Here is a 12,038-nt window from a genome sequence, read left to right on the forward strand (position 1 = left end):
AGAAAAATGAATCATGCAATGTCATATTTGATTGTCAATTGTCTTTCTTAAGACTGCCGTGGAAACATTCTAGTACTGATTGGAGTAAAGTGTTTTTAAACATATTACTATTAAGTACAGACTCATAGACAAACGAGAACATAAAACACATTTATAACACATGATTGTCCCATGTTACTATAAACTATTCAGCCTTATTTAAATACTGTGATTAAACCATACAAAATCGAAATATTTTAATCAAACAAAACATATAACAGGCTTCTCTAACAGAAATAGAAAATAACATAATTCAGACTGTCAGAAATACACATTTTGACTTAGTATGCATTTAGGGTGGGGTAAATCGATTATTTACACAATATGAAACTATATTCTCTCATGCCAATTGTTTGTGGATACCTCAAACAAAACTGTACTTTGATTTCTGACTCAACTCAGAAATTTGTCAAGCGCAGATCAGGTCGCACTCAATTTGTTCCTCAATGCTTACCGTCTAAATCCTTACGTGGCAGTCTCCCTGAAGCCCTGGCTAGCTAGCTATCTACCTAGCTAGGAAGTGTACACTCGCCAACGTATACAATCGAGCGTTTTGGGGGAGAGTGTACTGGTTTTGTTATTCATATCATATGGGATATTTGGAGACACAGTCATACAGTACATTTATAACCACCACGTAACGATAGCTAAGATACAAATATGTTCACTGTTTCGGAACTCGTTGTCCTTCTTGCCGTCTTGTCTGCCACAGCGTCCGGCTACTTTGTTAGCATAGACGCCCATGCCGAAGAGTGCTTCTTTGAACGGGTGAACTCAGGGACCAAGATGGGCCTGATGTTCGAAGTTGCCGAAGGAGGTTTCTTGGACATCGACGTTGAGGTGAAATGCGTTCGCTTGAAGCAATTACACCAAACGTTGAATTGACAGCGGTCTAAATGTGAGCTAGAGAGTGCTAGCAGGCTAATGTCATCGTTTCATTGGTTACGTGCTAGTGCTAGCTAGCTACAGACCAGACAGCAGCTAACCAAGCTAGAGCTGGTTATCTACAAAATACTACACATTGTGAGCAATTTGGTTGACTAGAAGCTAGTGATGTATCTAGCTTTCCAGGTTATACTTAAGTTTACGTGTTTATTTGAAACATTTCTTTTGACCAGATTCAGTGACAGTGTGTGAGCTTACTGTACCTGTCAAATCTAACCTAACTGGCTGGCATTTTAAGTTTGGCTTTCAGACTACTGACAGCTGTCGGACTTTTGGTCCTATAAGTATTGTCATAATCAAATGTAATTTAAGACAGACTACTTACAAATATCCCAACATATGACACATATGTTAAGCTACTACATACTTTGGAGAAATTGATTTCCATGGATCTTTTTAAATACATATATTTGCTCCCTATTCAGATTACAGGGCCCGACGGTAAACAGATTTACAAAGGAGACAGAGAGTCGAGTGGGAAATACTCTGTTGCAGCACACATGGATGGAATATACAAGTTCTGCTTCAGCAACAAGATGTCCACCATGACGCCCAAGATTGTCATGTTCACAATTGACATTGGAGAGGCCCCCAAAGGACAGGACATGGAGACAGAGGGTGTGTGTTGTGTGTGTGTGTGTGTGTGTGTGTGTGTGTGTGTGTGTGTGGCCTAATTGTCATACTTTTTAATAATGAAAAGCATTTTTCATAATTTCACATTCAAATGTTACTTTTTCCCAAACTTTTCAGAAAATATCTTAGTTTTTTTTGACTGGTGTTAAATATATTCTTGTTTTGTGCTTTAATGTGATGTGGGGGGCCTTTTGCCTCCTCTCAGGTGGAGACAACTGGGATGGTAGGCCACGGCAACTCTCCACGGCAACGCTCTGAACTGAGGGCTTGAAATGCACTGTTTTCCTCTAACCCATGTTTGATGAGTTGTCCCTGTAATGTAGCATACAGGATGTGTGCACTAATAATTGACTGTACACTGGGAATGGTGTGAGGATAAAGGGTGTCTACGCTACTGTGGGCTTCGCATTAGTGTGACTTACAAAACCGTTTTCTTTTAACGTGAATCGGGCACTGTGTGTGCTGTCATTTTGAACTGGCGTTCGTTTTGATATCAGCCGTGCGTTTGAGTCAAGTGTTGACTGCATGTAATGTTCTTCAGAATGTGTTACTACTCTGATCCTCATTGGTTGATAAATAAAATACAAATTTATATACATATTATATTCCAGCTCATCAGAACAAGCTAGAAGAGATGATCAACGAGCTGGCTGTTGCCATGACAGCAGTCAAGCATGAGCAGGAGTACATGGAGGTCCGAGAGAGAATACATCGAGCAAGTTAGTAACACACATCAACAACAACACACACAAAAACACACTCCTGCTTGGTTGGCTTTGCATTGTATCTTGTTAATAACGTTTTCCAAATATTCATATTTCTCTTTTTTTTTTTTTTTTTTTTTTTTTTTTAAGTCAACGACAACACAAACAGCAGAGTGGTGCTGTGGTCGTTCTTCGAAGCTCTGGTCCTTGTCGCCATGACGCTTGGACAGATTTACTACCTGAAGAGGTTCTTCGAAGTGCGGCGAGTGGTGTAACATGTAAAAACGTTCCCTAAATGTGTTCCTATTCCACCGTCACTCTCCAGAACACCTGCCAAGATGTCTAGTTACACCATGGATACGAGACTGGCATTTTTTCAGTAAATATATTTGAGTACAATTGGACGTTTTATGTTAATTTTTTACCCCTTTTGGTTTTCATGGTTGTTACTGTTGCATTTTGAATTTGGGACTTTTTAAAGATCTTTCAAATTAGGTCCATTTTGATGATCTGTTTTTAGTCATGATGCTGTTTATTTGCTTTTCCACTTTTTGGTTGGCTTTCTGTCACTATTATCCGATAGACTTAAACGCTCACGTGGTAAAATGAAGGCAAAAAGACGAAAACGCTGATAATAAATGCAAATGTCAGAGAAGAATGATTGCCATGTCCTAAGTCATTCATGTTCAGTTCAGACCTGAGACATCCCCCTTTCTGAGGCTCATTCAGATGTTGTGTTACCATAGTTTCAGGCATTTTTTTTTGTTAGCCTACATTTTTCGTTATAGTTTTGCAATGTACTGTGTAGCACCCGACTCAATGAGCCCTAGACTAACAGATGCATTTTGATTTTGTCAGTCTTATGACACAGGCCTAATTGATTTTAGCAATTTTGTTGAATCATAATTATCCATCCATGGCACATAATGTTTCTTTTGAATGTGTGTGTGTGTATGCGTGTGTGTGTGTGTACACACTGAAAAAAAAAGGAAAACATTACAACTCACTTTGCTTCAGATGGATTAGTTGATTGTATTGTTTGTCCATTCTTATCCTAGAAAAAGACTGACTATTCTAAAGCTACACCAACTTCCACTAATGAACTTTACATGGAACCTTTTAGTTTATAACATCTGTGAGTTCTTTGGATCAGAATTGAGGTGCTTTACAATAGGTTATGATTTGGTGTAGGGGGAGGGGCCAAAACTATGTTAAGAGTGCAAGCTCGCTTTAGTTGCTTTTTATTTTTTTTGGACAATTTAGGGTGGGGGCGGGAATCTAATTTATGTGATGGTAAGCGGTTTTGTACTTTTGATTTTCTGGTACATATCCAGTTAGATACAACATTCATGCTGTAATATTAGAAGATAATACAGAGGGTGGTGTTTTCTGGTATATTGTCTTTACATGTTACATCTTTACACCCTTAATGTTGTATTTTAGTGAATATGTCCCAATTTTGTAATTGACTTTTTCTGGTGAGCTCAGGCATTTCTGCTTAATGCACAGTCACCTCCGAACGGGAGAGACTACTGAGGAGAAATTAGGTCAATTTGACTCATCAATGCAAAATGGATCAATACAATTTGAAAGTTAAATGCTTGTCTGTGGAAAATGATCCTGGTTTCCTAAACAATAAATACAATATTCTTTAATTTGTGGTTTCATGTGTGATGTTCCTCAGACCTCCAGGGAAATCTGTTCCCCCAGGGAACTCTGTTCCCCCTGTGTTCTCAGTGTAAAAAACTGATGTATAGATGAAACTTGCTATACATAATGATCACAGTAACATACATCACCAGTATCACTGTATTGATTTATAAATGGCCAGACAGTAATATACAGGGGGGGAACCACTTTCCTCAGGCTTCCAAGGAAATCTGTTCCCCCTGTGTTCTCTGTGTAAGAGACTGGTGTATAGATGAAACGTATTACTCATTATGATCACTGTAAAATAATTAATGAAAGATGAGTGTCCTAAAATTATAACACCGACTTGCTTACTTCTCGTACAGTACAATAGTTTATTTGTGGAACTCAATTCTCCGGAACAGCGGTACTATGTTCCAACCCGGATTTTAAATATCGACGTACAGGAAAAGCTAACAACGTGGATGGGCTGTAGAGTTCCAATATGGAAAACACCACTGATGGAAAATGGGATAGTTTACCTGTTAAACTGAACGACAGCATAATGGAAACCCTCGACGAGTTAGGGTTTACTTTTATGACACCTGTTCAGGTATTTACATTTAACATTTACATTTACTTTTGAACGGACAAAGCGTATACATGTATTCTGCCTCAGTGACTCGACCACAGTAGTTACCTTTCTTAAACAACATACAACACTTTACTTTTCATTTCCAGTCTGCCTGTATTCCGCTCTTCATGTGCAATAAAGATGTCGCTGCCGAGGCGGTAAGTGAGCATTATTTTCTGTTTGTATCAGTTATACAGTCTGCATCCACGAGTCAGTAGTAATTGTGTTATGAGTGAAAAGCGTGTCTGAGGTAACTGTTACTCAAAGTTTTCCCATGCCTTGACAGGTGACTGGAAGTGGGAAGACACTCGCTTTTGTTATTCCTATTATAGAAATTCTTCTAAAGCGAGAAGAGAAACTGAAGAAATTGCAGGTAAACTTTGAATCATAGCACAATCGTTAAAGCATCAAAGCGGCTGCCTCAGTATCTGCCAGATAAATCATTACTCTGCTGTTGTATATTTCTGCTGTCAGGTTGGTGCATTGGTCATCACCCCGACCCGAGAACTAGCCCTTCAGATCAGCGAGGTGATAGGGCAGTTCATCCAGAAATTTCCACAATTCAAGTAGGTGGAGAGTCTTGTGAGAATGTACATCGTTTACATATAAAAACCCGAGTTTAGTTGACACAAAAAACATCCAGGGTTAGATTTTCATCAAAGTTCTCTTTTTCCAGACAGATTTTGTTGATAGGTGGAAGCAACCCTATTGATGACGTGGAAAAGTTCAAGGAACAGGGGTGAGGATACGCTCTGTGACCCCACTGGGAGTGACTTTAACACCGGGCCTCTCAACAAATGTCAGCAATGTGCTCTGCTCTTTTCCAGGGCCAACATAGTGATTGCAACTCCGGGTCGACTGGAAGACATGTTCCGTAGAAAAGCCGATGGTTTGGACCTGGCCAGCTCCGTAAAGAGCCTGGACGTTCTGGTGCTGGATGAGGCAGACAGACTGCTGGATATGGGCTTCGAGGCCAGGTACGACCAGGGGAGGTTCCAGACCATTTCAACAGAGGGTGTGAGGGGGTCAGGGGGAAGGTGGCACGCTGGGGGGCATGCTGAGGGGCACACTGGGGCCAGTCGTACTGTTATTCATTCAAACTTCTTTATTTGTGTGTGTGTGTGTCTTTCTTTCCTCCTCTGTAGCCTGAACACCATCCTGGGCCTGCTGCCGAAGCAGAGACGAACAGGCCTCTTTTCGGCCACTCAGACCCAGGAGCTGGAGAAGCTAGTGAGAGCCGGCCTCAGGAACCCCGTACGCATCGCCGTGAAGGAGAAGGGCGTGGCGGCCACCAGCATGCAGAAAACCCCTGCCAGGCTCTGTAATTACTACACCGTGAGTAGGAAAACCATGACGCCAGAGGAACCGCTTCACGGGTCGTACGCCAGGTCTAAGTTTTTAAGCGCTCTCCGTCGTTTTGTCACGCAGATCTGTAGAACGGAGGACAAGTTTAACAACCTGGTAGCGTTTCTACGACAACACAAGCACGAGAAGCAGCTGGTTTTTGTTAGGTAAGTGCCAGGCCCCTCTGTCAGTCGTGTGTGTGGAGATCTCCCTGATATGGACATCCCTGACTGTTCTGTCTCTGTCCTCCTCAGTACCTGTGCTTCATCGCTGACTGTTCTGTCTCTGTGTTCCTCAGTACCTGTGCTTCATCGCTGACTGTTCTGTCTCTGTGTTCCTCAGTACCTGTGCTTGTGTGGAGTACTTTGGCAGAGCCCTGGAGGCCCTCATTAAGAATGTCACCATCTACTGCATTCATGGCAAAATGAAGCACAAACGCAACAAGATCTTTGCAGACTTTCGAACGATGAAAAGGTATGGGGTAAACAATTGTGTTAGGTTGTTTCATAAATGACTGTGATGTTTTAAAAAAAATTTTTTTACTAGTGCAACAACAACTGCACTACTAACTTTTGTTGTGTTACAGCGGAATTGTCGTGTGTACCGATGTGATGGCCAGAGGCATTGATATCCCAGAAGTCAACTGGGTACTGCAGTATGACCCTCCAAGTAGTGCAAGGTATAGTTAAATGACATAAGTATGCTGGCTAGGCAGAGCAGAATTTAAACACATGCAGTTATGACAACTGATCATTATGAAAGTAATCAATAGGTCCGATATACGGATTCTTCAACTGTATATCGGACCTATTAATTACTTTCATAATAATCAGTTGTCATGTTACTGTACTGTACATTACTCTTATGTGTGGCACATGAAGAAGTGACGGTCACTTATATTTCCCCTCCCTCCCTTAGTGCCTTCGTGCATCGGTGCGGACGCACAGCGCGTATTGGTAACCAAGGCAACGCCCTCGTTTTCCTCCTTCCGATGGAGGAGTCGTATGTCAACTTCCTGTCCATCAATCAGAAAGTACTTTTTGTAGGATAGCTTTTACTTCCAGGGTCATTTATCATTTTATTTTATAACTTTAACTCAGTTCTTATTGGAAGTCTTGAACCCTCCCTGTGCCCTCCCCAGTGCCCCCTGCAGAGGATGGCACCTGTCAGAGACGTGGTGGACGTGCTGCCCAAGGTGAAAGTCATGGCGCAGGCTGACCGCGCCATGTTTGACAGAGGCATGAGAGCCTTCGTTTCCTACGTCCAGGGCTACGCCAAACACGAGTGCAGCCTGATCTTCAGGGTCAAAGGTGAAAAATAGCTCGTCGACTAAAACAGGCACGCTGTCAGTTCCTGGTATATTCAGCTTGGAAGAATGTTACTTTTGAATTATGTCATGGGGGGTCAGATGGCTGAGCAGTTAGGGAATAGGGCTATTTAGCAGAAGGTTCTGGGTTTGATTCCCGGCCGTGCAAAATGACGTTGTGTCCTTGGGAAAGGCACTTCACCCTACTTGCCTTGGGGAATTTCCCTGTACCTACTGTAAGTCGCTCTGGTTAAGAGTGTTTGCTAAATGACTAAATGTAAGTGACATTTTACTGCTGTCATTGGTCAGATCTGGACTTTGCCTTGCTGGCCCGTGGTTTCGCCCTCCTACGCATGCCCAAGATGCCTGAACTGAAGGGCAGGCATTTCCCAGAGTTCGGTGAGACCACCCTCGACACAAACACCATCCGCTACAAGGACAAGAACAGGGAGAAACTAAGGCAGAAGATGCTGGCAGAGCTGAAGGAGAGGACACCTGCGCCTAGGAAGAAGTTCATCAAGAACACTGCCTGGTCCAAACAGAAGAACAAGAAGGACCGCAGGAGAAAGACGGCTGCCAAAAGAAAACTTCAAGAGGTATTTTTGCGTACTATTTAGTCATTCCATTACATGTTTAGTATGCTCGTTGCGTGTTTTAATGGGACTGACTTGCTGTTTCCTTGAATGTAAACGGGTTACGTTAAACCAAATGAATTGAATCTCTCTGCAGGGCCCAGATGTAGACGACGAGGACATGAAGGAGCTGTTGAACGACACCCGTCTGCTCAAGAAACTGAAGAAAGGACAGATTAGCGAAGAGGACTTTGAAAAGCAGGTGACAGTTGGGCAGAAGAGTCACCGCAAGACTCCAGGACCCTCACAGGAAGAGGAGAGCAAATGACAACGCGCGCCTGTGGTTCCTCTACCTAAATATGGACTGGCGCACCTACATTTTACAGTGTTGTTATATAAAGTCTCTTGTGCCACATCTGGTGAATGAATCTTGCAGGATGAATTTTCTTTAATCCATGTACTTCATAGGTTTTCTGTAAACTTATTTCCGACATTTGTGTAGATACACGTGACCTGTTGTGACCATCGATTCAAGACCCAAACATGTTTTTACAACCCCTTGTCCCTTTTGGAATTTATTTTATTTTGATGTCGCGAGGCACAGTTATAAATAAAGCTTGATGAGTTCGTCACTGACAGCGGAGGGGGTGAGGACCCCCAGGTCGGTGAAGAGGAGGGTGATGAGGGAGGGCGGGGTGTAGTCAGTCATAGGGTGCTCCTCCGACAGGTTCTGGACGGTCCTCAGTGTGTCTGCCTTGTACTGTCGGGGGGGGGGTTAAGGTTGGGGGGGAGAGAGAAAGAGAAGAGGACATCAGAACGACACGCAGAAACGTCACGATCAGATGTGCAGCCCGCCAGTCAGTCTACTTTTTACCTTGAATCTGTCTGGGACGTCTTGCTGGTTGAGGGGATACAGGCGGACGAACTTGAAGCTCTCCGCTACGACGTAGAAGGGCTTGTTGTGGGCTTTGGAGCACAGAGCCATCTGATAGGTGCCAATCTACAAGGAAGGAGAAACACAGCTGGTGGAAAGCAGCTTCACCACAGGCACGACACTGTCAATGTGAACGGCAGTGACTCCTAGTGTTCCAGTAATCTGGGCTGTTAAGAACATCTGTCCCCACACGCACTTTGTTGATGATGCCTCCGCTCTCCACGACTCCTTCTGCACCGACGATGACCAGGTCCACCTTCTCTAAGACATACCTACGAACAGAGACACCAAGTAAATGACAGGAGAAAACTGCTTTAAAGGCTCTTGTCTATAGCTAGCGGTAAGGACTGAGGGAACTGAAAATCGTGAATGGAAACCTTACCCCACGGCAGCATCTAGAACTACAGTCACAGGAACGTTGAGTTTTCTCAAGGCATCTGCCATCTGCCACCTGGGGAACACGCATATCAGAGAAGGACTGAAAGAGAGTATGTCGGCCGTAGCCAGAATTGTATTTTGGGTGGGGGGTCCCCATCTTAAAATGAAGGGGACACAATCTCTCTTTTTTATATCAACAATTCCTTAATTTCTGGGAGGGGGGGGGGGGGGGGGGCAGACATGTAAATTAGGGGGCCTAGGCACCCCCAGGCCTCCTTGTGGCTATGCCCCTGGTGTGTGTGTGTGCCTTCACCCTGCAGTGTCTGGCTGGGACTCTGTGACATAGACAGAGAAGCGCTTCTTCTCAGCCGCAGCCTTCTCCAGCACCCTCAGCACCACCCTGGAGGAGGAGTGGGTCAGGATTTTCTGTGAGGAGAATGCGAGAAAGCAGGATGATTCATGAGGTCATGCGCTAAACAACCACTGGGAGTCAAATGGCTGAGCGGTTAGGGAATCGGGCTAGTACTCAGAAGGTCGCTGGTTCAATTCCGGCTGTGCTAAATGACGTTGCAAGGCACTTCACCCTACTTGCCTCGGGGGGAATATCCCTGTACTTACTGTAAATCGCTCTGGATAAGAGCGTCTGCTAAATGACAAAATGTAAATGTGTTTCCTTTGATCGCTGTGTAACATCCCTTACCGCCCCGTCTTTGATGAACGTGTGGCAGAGTTTGGCCACCTTGCTTCTGGATAGCGAGATCTTCTCTAAGAACAGCTCTCCTCTCTCCTCCATCACCTTCTTGCAGCGTGACAGATCCTGAGGCAAACAAGATGGAGGTGAGGCCCTGAGCCAGGACCCAGCCTGGGCCTGGACTGCAGGGCTGGCCCTGTGCGTCTGCCTCTCTGAGCTGGATGTCCAGACATGTGGCAATAAACCAAGAGGGCGTGTCAATCTGGTGTGCGTGTGTTTTTTGGTTTGGTTTCTATTATGTAACTGGGAAAAAAGCATTTTTTAAGTTACAGACACCAAACATTGAGGCGTTGGTAGGCACGGAATGAGAAAACCGGTGGAGGGAAATCGTCAAACCTGGTGTTCCAGAGACGTCAGGCTGATGAAGCGGAGGAACAGTTCGCCGCCAGAGGACACAGCCACGGAAGAGTCCACCGCAGTCAGGCAGGCTGTCGCCCCCTTCAAACTCTCCCTGAGACCCTGGATCGTCTCTCCTGAGGGGAGCACAGAGAAAAGGACAGGCTCATCTAGCTGGGACGCCAGTCGGCTGTCCTCTTGTCTTAGGGGCAACTCAGAGAAACCAGTCTGATTAACAAGCTAGCAGTTTTTGCTTATTTCAGTACAGCAACGGACTAATGTATGCATCTCTCGCTATGTAGCGTTGAGAATGAAATGCAGACCTTTGTCTCTCTTCAGAAACTCCAATAAGGTTCGTATGGCAGCTACGGCAGAAGCCATGTCTGGGTCTGTCTTCATCTGAGTCCTAAAGTACTCCACCAACTCTGACGGGAGACCGAGGAAAGACAGTCATGGGTTACTTCAAACGAATCCGTTATCAACCCGTTTTCATGTTAACGCAATCGTCAGTTAAGCACAGACAGTGGTCAGACTACAACATGAGGAAACCTTCATTTTCACTGTTAAACGCGCAGTATAATTTCGATTAAAAAAATGCCTTACCTGCTTCGTTCATTTTCTTTGAATGAATGTGCAGGTTCTTACACCTGTCGACAACCAAACTACACAGGTTAAGTAAATTGATAGCTCAAAGCTGTTAATTATATTTCAACAGCAGTATACAAAGTTAGTGTCGTCAATGATTGACAGAAGACAAATTAACTAGATAACTGTATAGGCCACTGGATAATATTCACGTGGAATTAAAACAACTATTCGCGTTTCGCTTTACTGTCATCATCTCCCGTCGCAATTGGATGACGCAACAGCACCGTCTACACGTGACTGTCTGCAAACCCCGAAAAAAGATATGCAGCTATCCAAATGGAATTTTCCAAATCGTGGTTAATGTTAGAATGTTTTAGTTCGCTGCTTCTTATAGTACGAGACTCCAAGAGTGTTTTGTAAGACTCTAAATGCACTTTAAATCTAATCTCATTTAGCCATCTGTTAACATACGTTAAAGTTTCATTTTCTACCTTTCCGCCCGTTGAAGCAAGGTGTCCATAACGCTGATATCGCATGCAATTGTTCCCATTTTCCCTCAGTCTTTCTCGCAGTTCCCCCCTTGCTTCACCCGCCAATCCACCTGTCAGTCAATCTCTAATAATACTTCTTAGTAAGCTTATATATTTAGCACTAAGCTATATACCAATTAATTACAATTAACAGCAATTAGCACTTCTTTTATTTCGCCTTATCTTTCTTTTTCTCACTCAATTCACCGCCTCCACATAATTTTATTTTGCTGTGGCCTGCATTAATCCATTTAGCAATTAATTTAATGTATTAATTTTGTTTTCAATTATTACAATTTGCATATTAATTAGGGCTACTATTAGTACTTTTGCTATCAGCAAACATATTTTTCATGTTCTAGTAATATAGGCTAGGATAGGACCTTTTATATTAATTAATAAAATACATAATTCTTAATTATTACTACAGCCTGTATCTATGCACTAAATATACAAACAGAAAAATGCCTAAATATAACAATGACCGTGAAGGGAATGTTGTTTTTAATTTTGTACTTTTAAACGACAGTCTCGTGGAGCGTCTTGAACTGGAAAAAACTGAGTGCTATTCTTTCAGCGAAACAAAGTTTTAGGCAAAGTTTTTCTCGGATCAGTGATCTCCAAGTCTCTTTGTTCTCCGATCCCACAACGGGGAAACAGGGCGCCTCTCTTCACTGTGCAGCTGCGGGCACTACTGGCCCCACTCCTTTCGGCG

General features: G+C 43.5%; 3 protein-coding genes across 4 annotated transcripts; 2 read left to right on the forward strand and 1 right to left on the reverse strand.

Moving 5' to 3' along the window:
• The first annotated feature begins 498 nt into the window (after positions 1–498).
• On the forward strand, positions 499–3,976 carry tmed2 (transmembrane p24 trafficking protein 2). Of its 2 annotated transcripts, XM_047017981.1 has the most exons (5): positions 499–879; positions 1,410–1,602; positions 1,823–1,840; positions 2,229–2,336; positions 2,472–3,976. In XM_047017981.1, exons 1-5 carry the CDS (start codon positions 700–702, stop codon positions 2,594–2,596), a joined length of 624 nt encoding a protein of 207 aa, XP_046873937.1. In that variant the 5' UTR covers positions 499–699; the 3' UTR covers positions 2,597–3,976. The 2 variants fall into 2 exon arrangements, with proteins under 2 accessions (XP_046873937.1, XP_046873938.1); XM_047017982.1 differs by lacking the exon at positions 1,823–1,840 and having other exon boundaries at positions 501–879.
• A 435-nt stretch (positions 3,977–4,411) lies between these two features.
• ddx55 (DEAD (Asp-Glu-Ala-Asp) box polypeptide 55) lies at positions 4,412–8,368 on the forward strand. The gene is made up of 14 exons (XM_047017846.1): positions 4,412–4,563; positions 4,692–4,742; positions 4,871–4,957; positions 5,059–5,150; positions 5,261–5,323; positions 5,412–5,561; positions 5,730–5,919; positions 6,013–6,095; positions 6,271–6,402; positions 6,515–6,607; positions 6,847–6,961; positions 7,070–7,238; positions 7,544–7,830; positions 7,964–8,368. Exons 1-14 carry the CDS (start codon positions 4,456–4,458, stop codon positions 8,132–8,134), a joined length of 1,791 nt encoding a protein of 596 aa, XP_046873802.1. The 5' UTR covers positions 4,412–4,455; the 3' UTR covers positions 8,135–8,368.
• eif2b1 (eukaryotic translation initiation factor 2B, subunit 1 alpha) lies at positions 8,366–11,515 on the reverse strand. The gene is made up of 9 exons (XM_047017847.1): positions 10,809–11,515; positions 10,529–10,630; positions 10,206–10,342; positions 9,819–9,935; positions 9,432–9,544; positions 9,123–9,191; positions 8,937–9,012; positions 8,681–8,806; positions 8,366–8,566 (listed from the first exon to the last, which is right to left on the reverse strand). Exons 1-9 carry the CDS (start codon positions 10,819–10,821, stop codon positions 8,411–8,413), a joined length of 909 nt encoding a protein of 302 aa, XP_046873803.1. The 5' UTR covers positions 10,822–11,515; the 3' UTR covers positions 8,366–8,410.
• Between the last annotated feature and the right edge of the window lie 523 nt (positions 11,516–12,038).

Source organism: Hypomesus transpacificus, unplaced genomic scaffold, assembly GCF_021917145.1.
Source record: "Hypomesus transpacificus isolate Combined female unplaced genomic scaffold, fHypTra1 scaffold_84, whole genome shotgun sequence".
Taxonomy (NCBI): Eukaryota; Metazoa; Chordata; class Actinopteri; order Osmeriformes; family Osmeridae; genus Hypomesus; species Hypomesus transpacificus.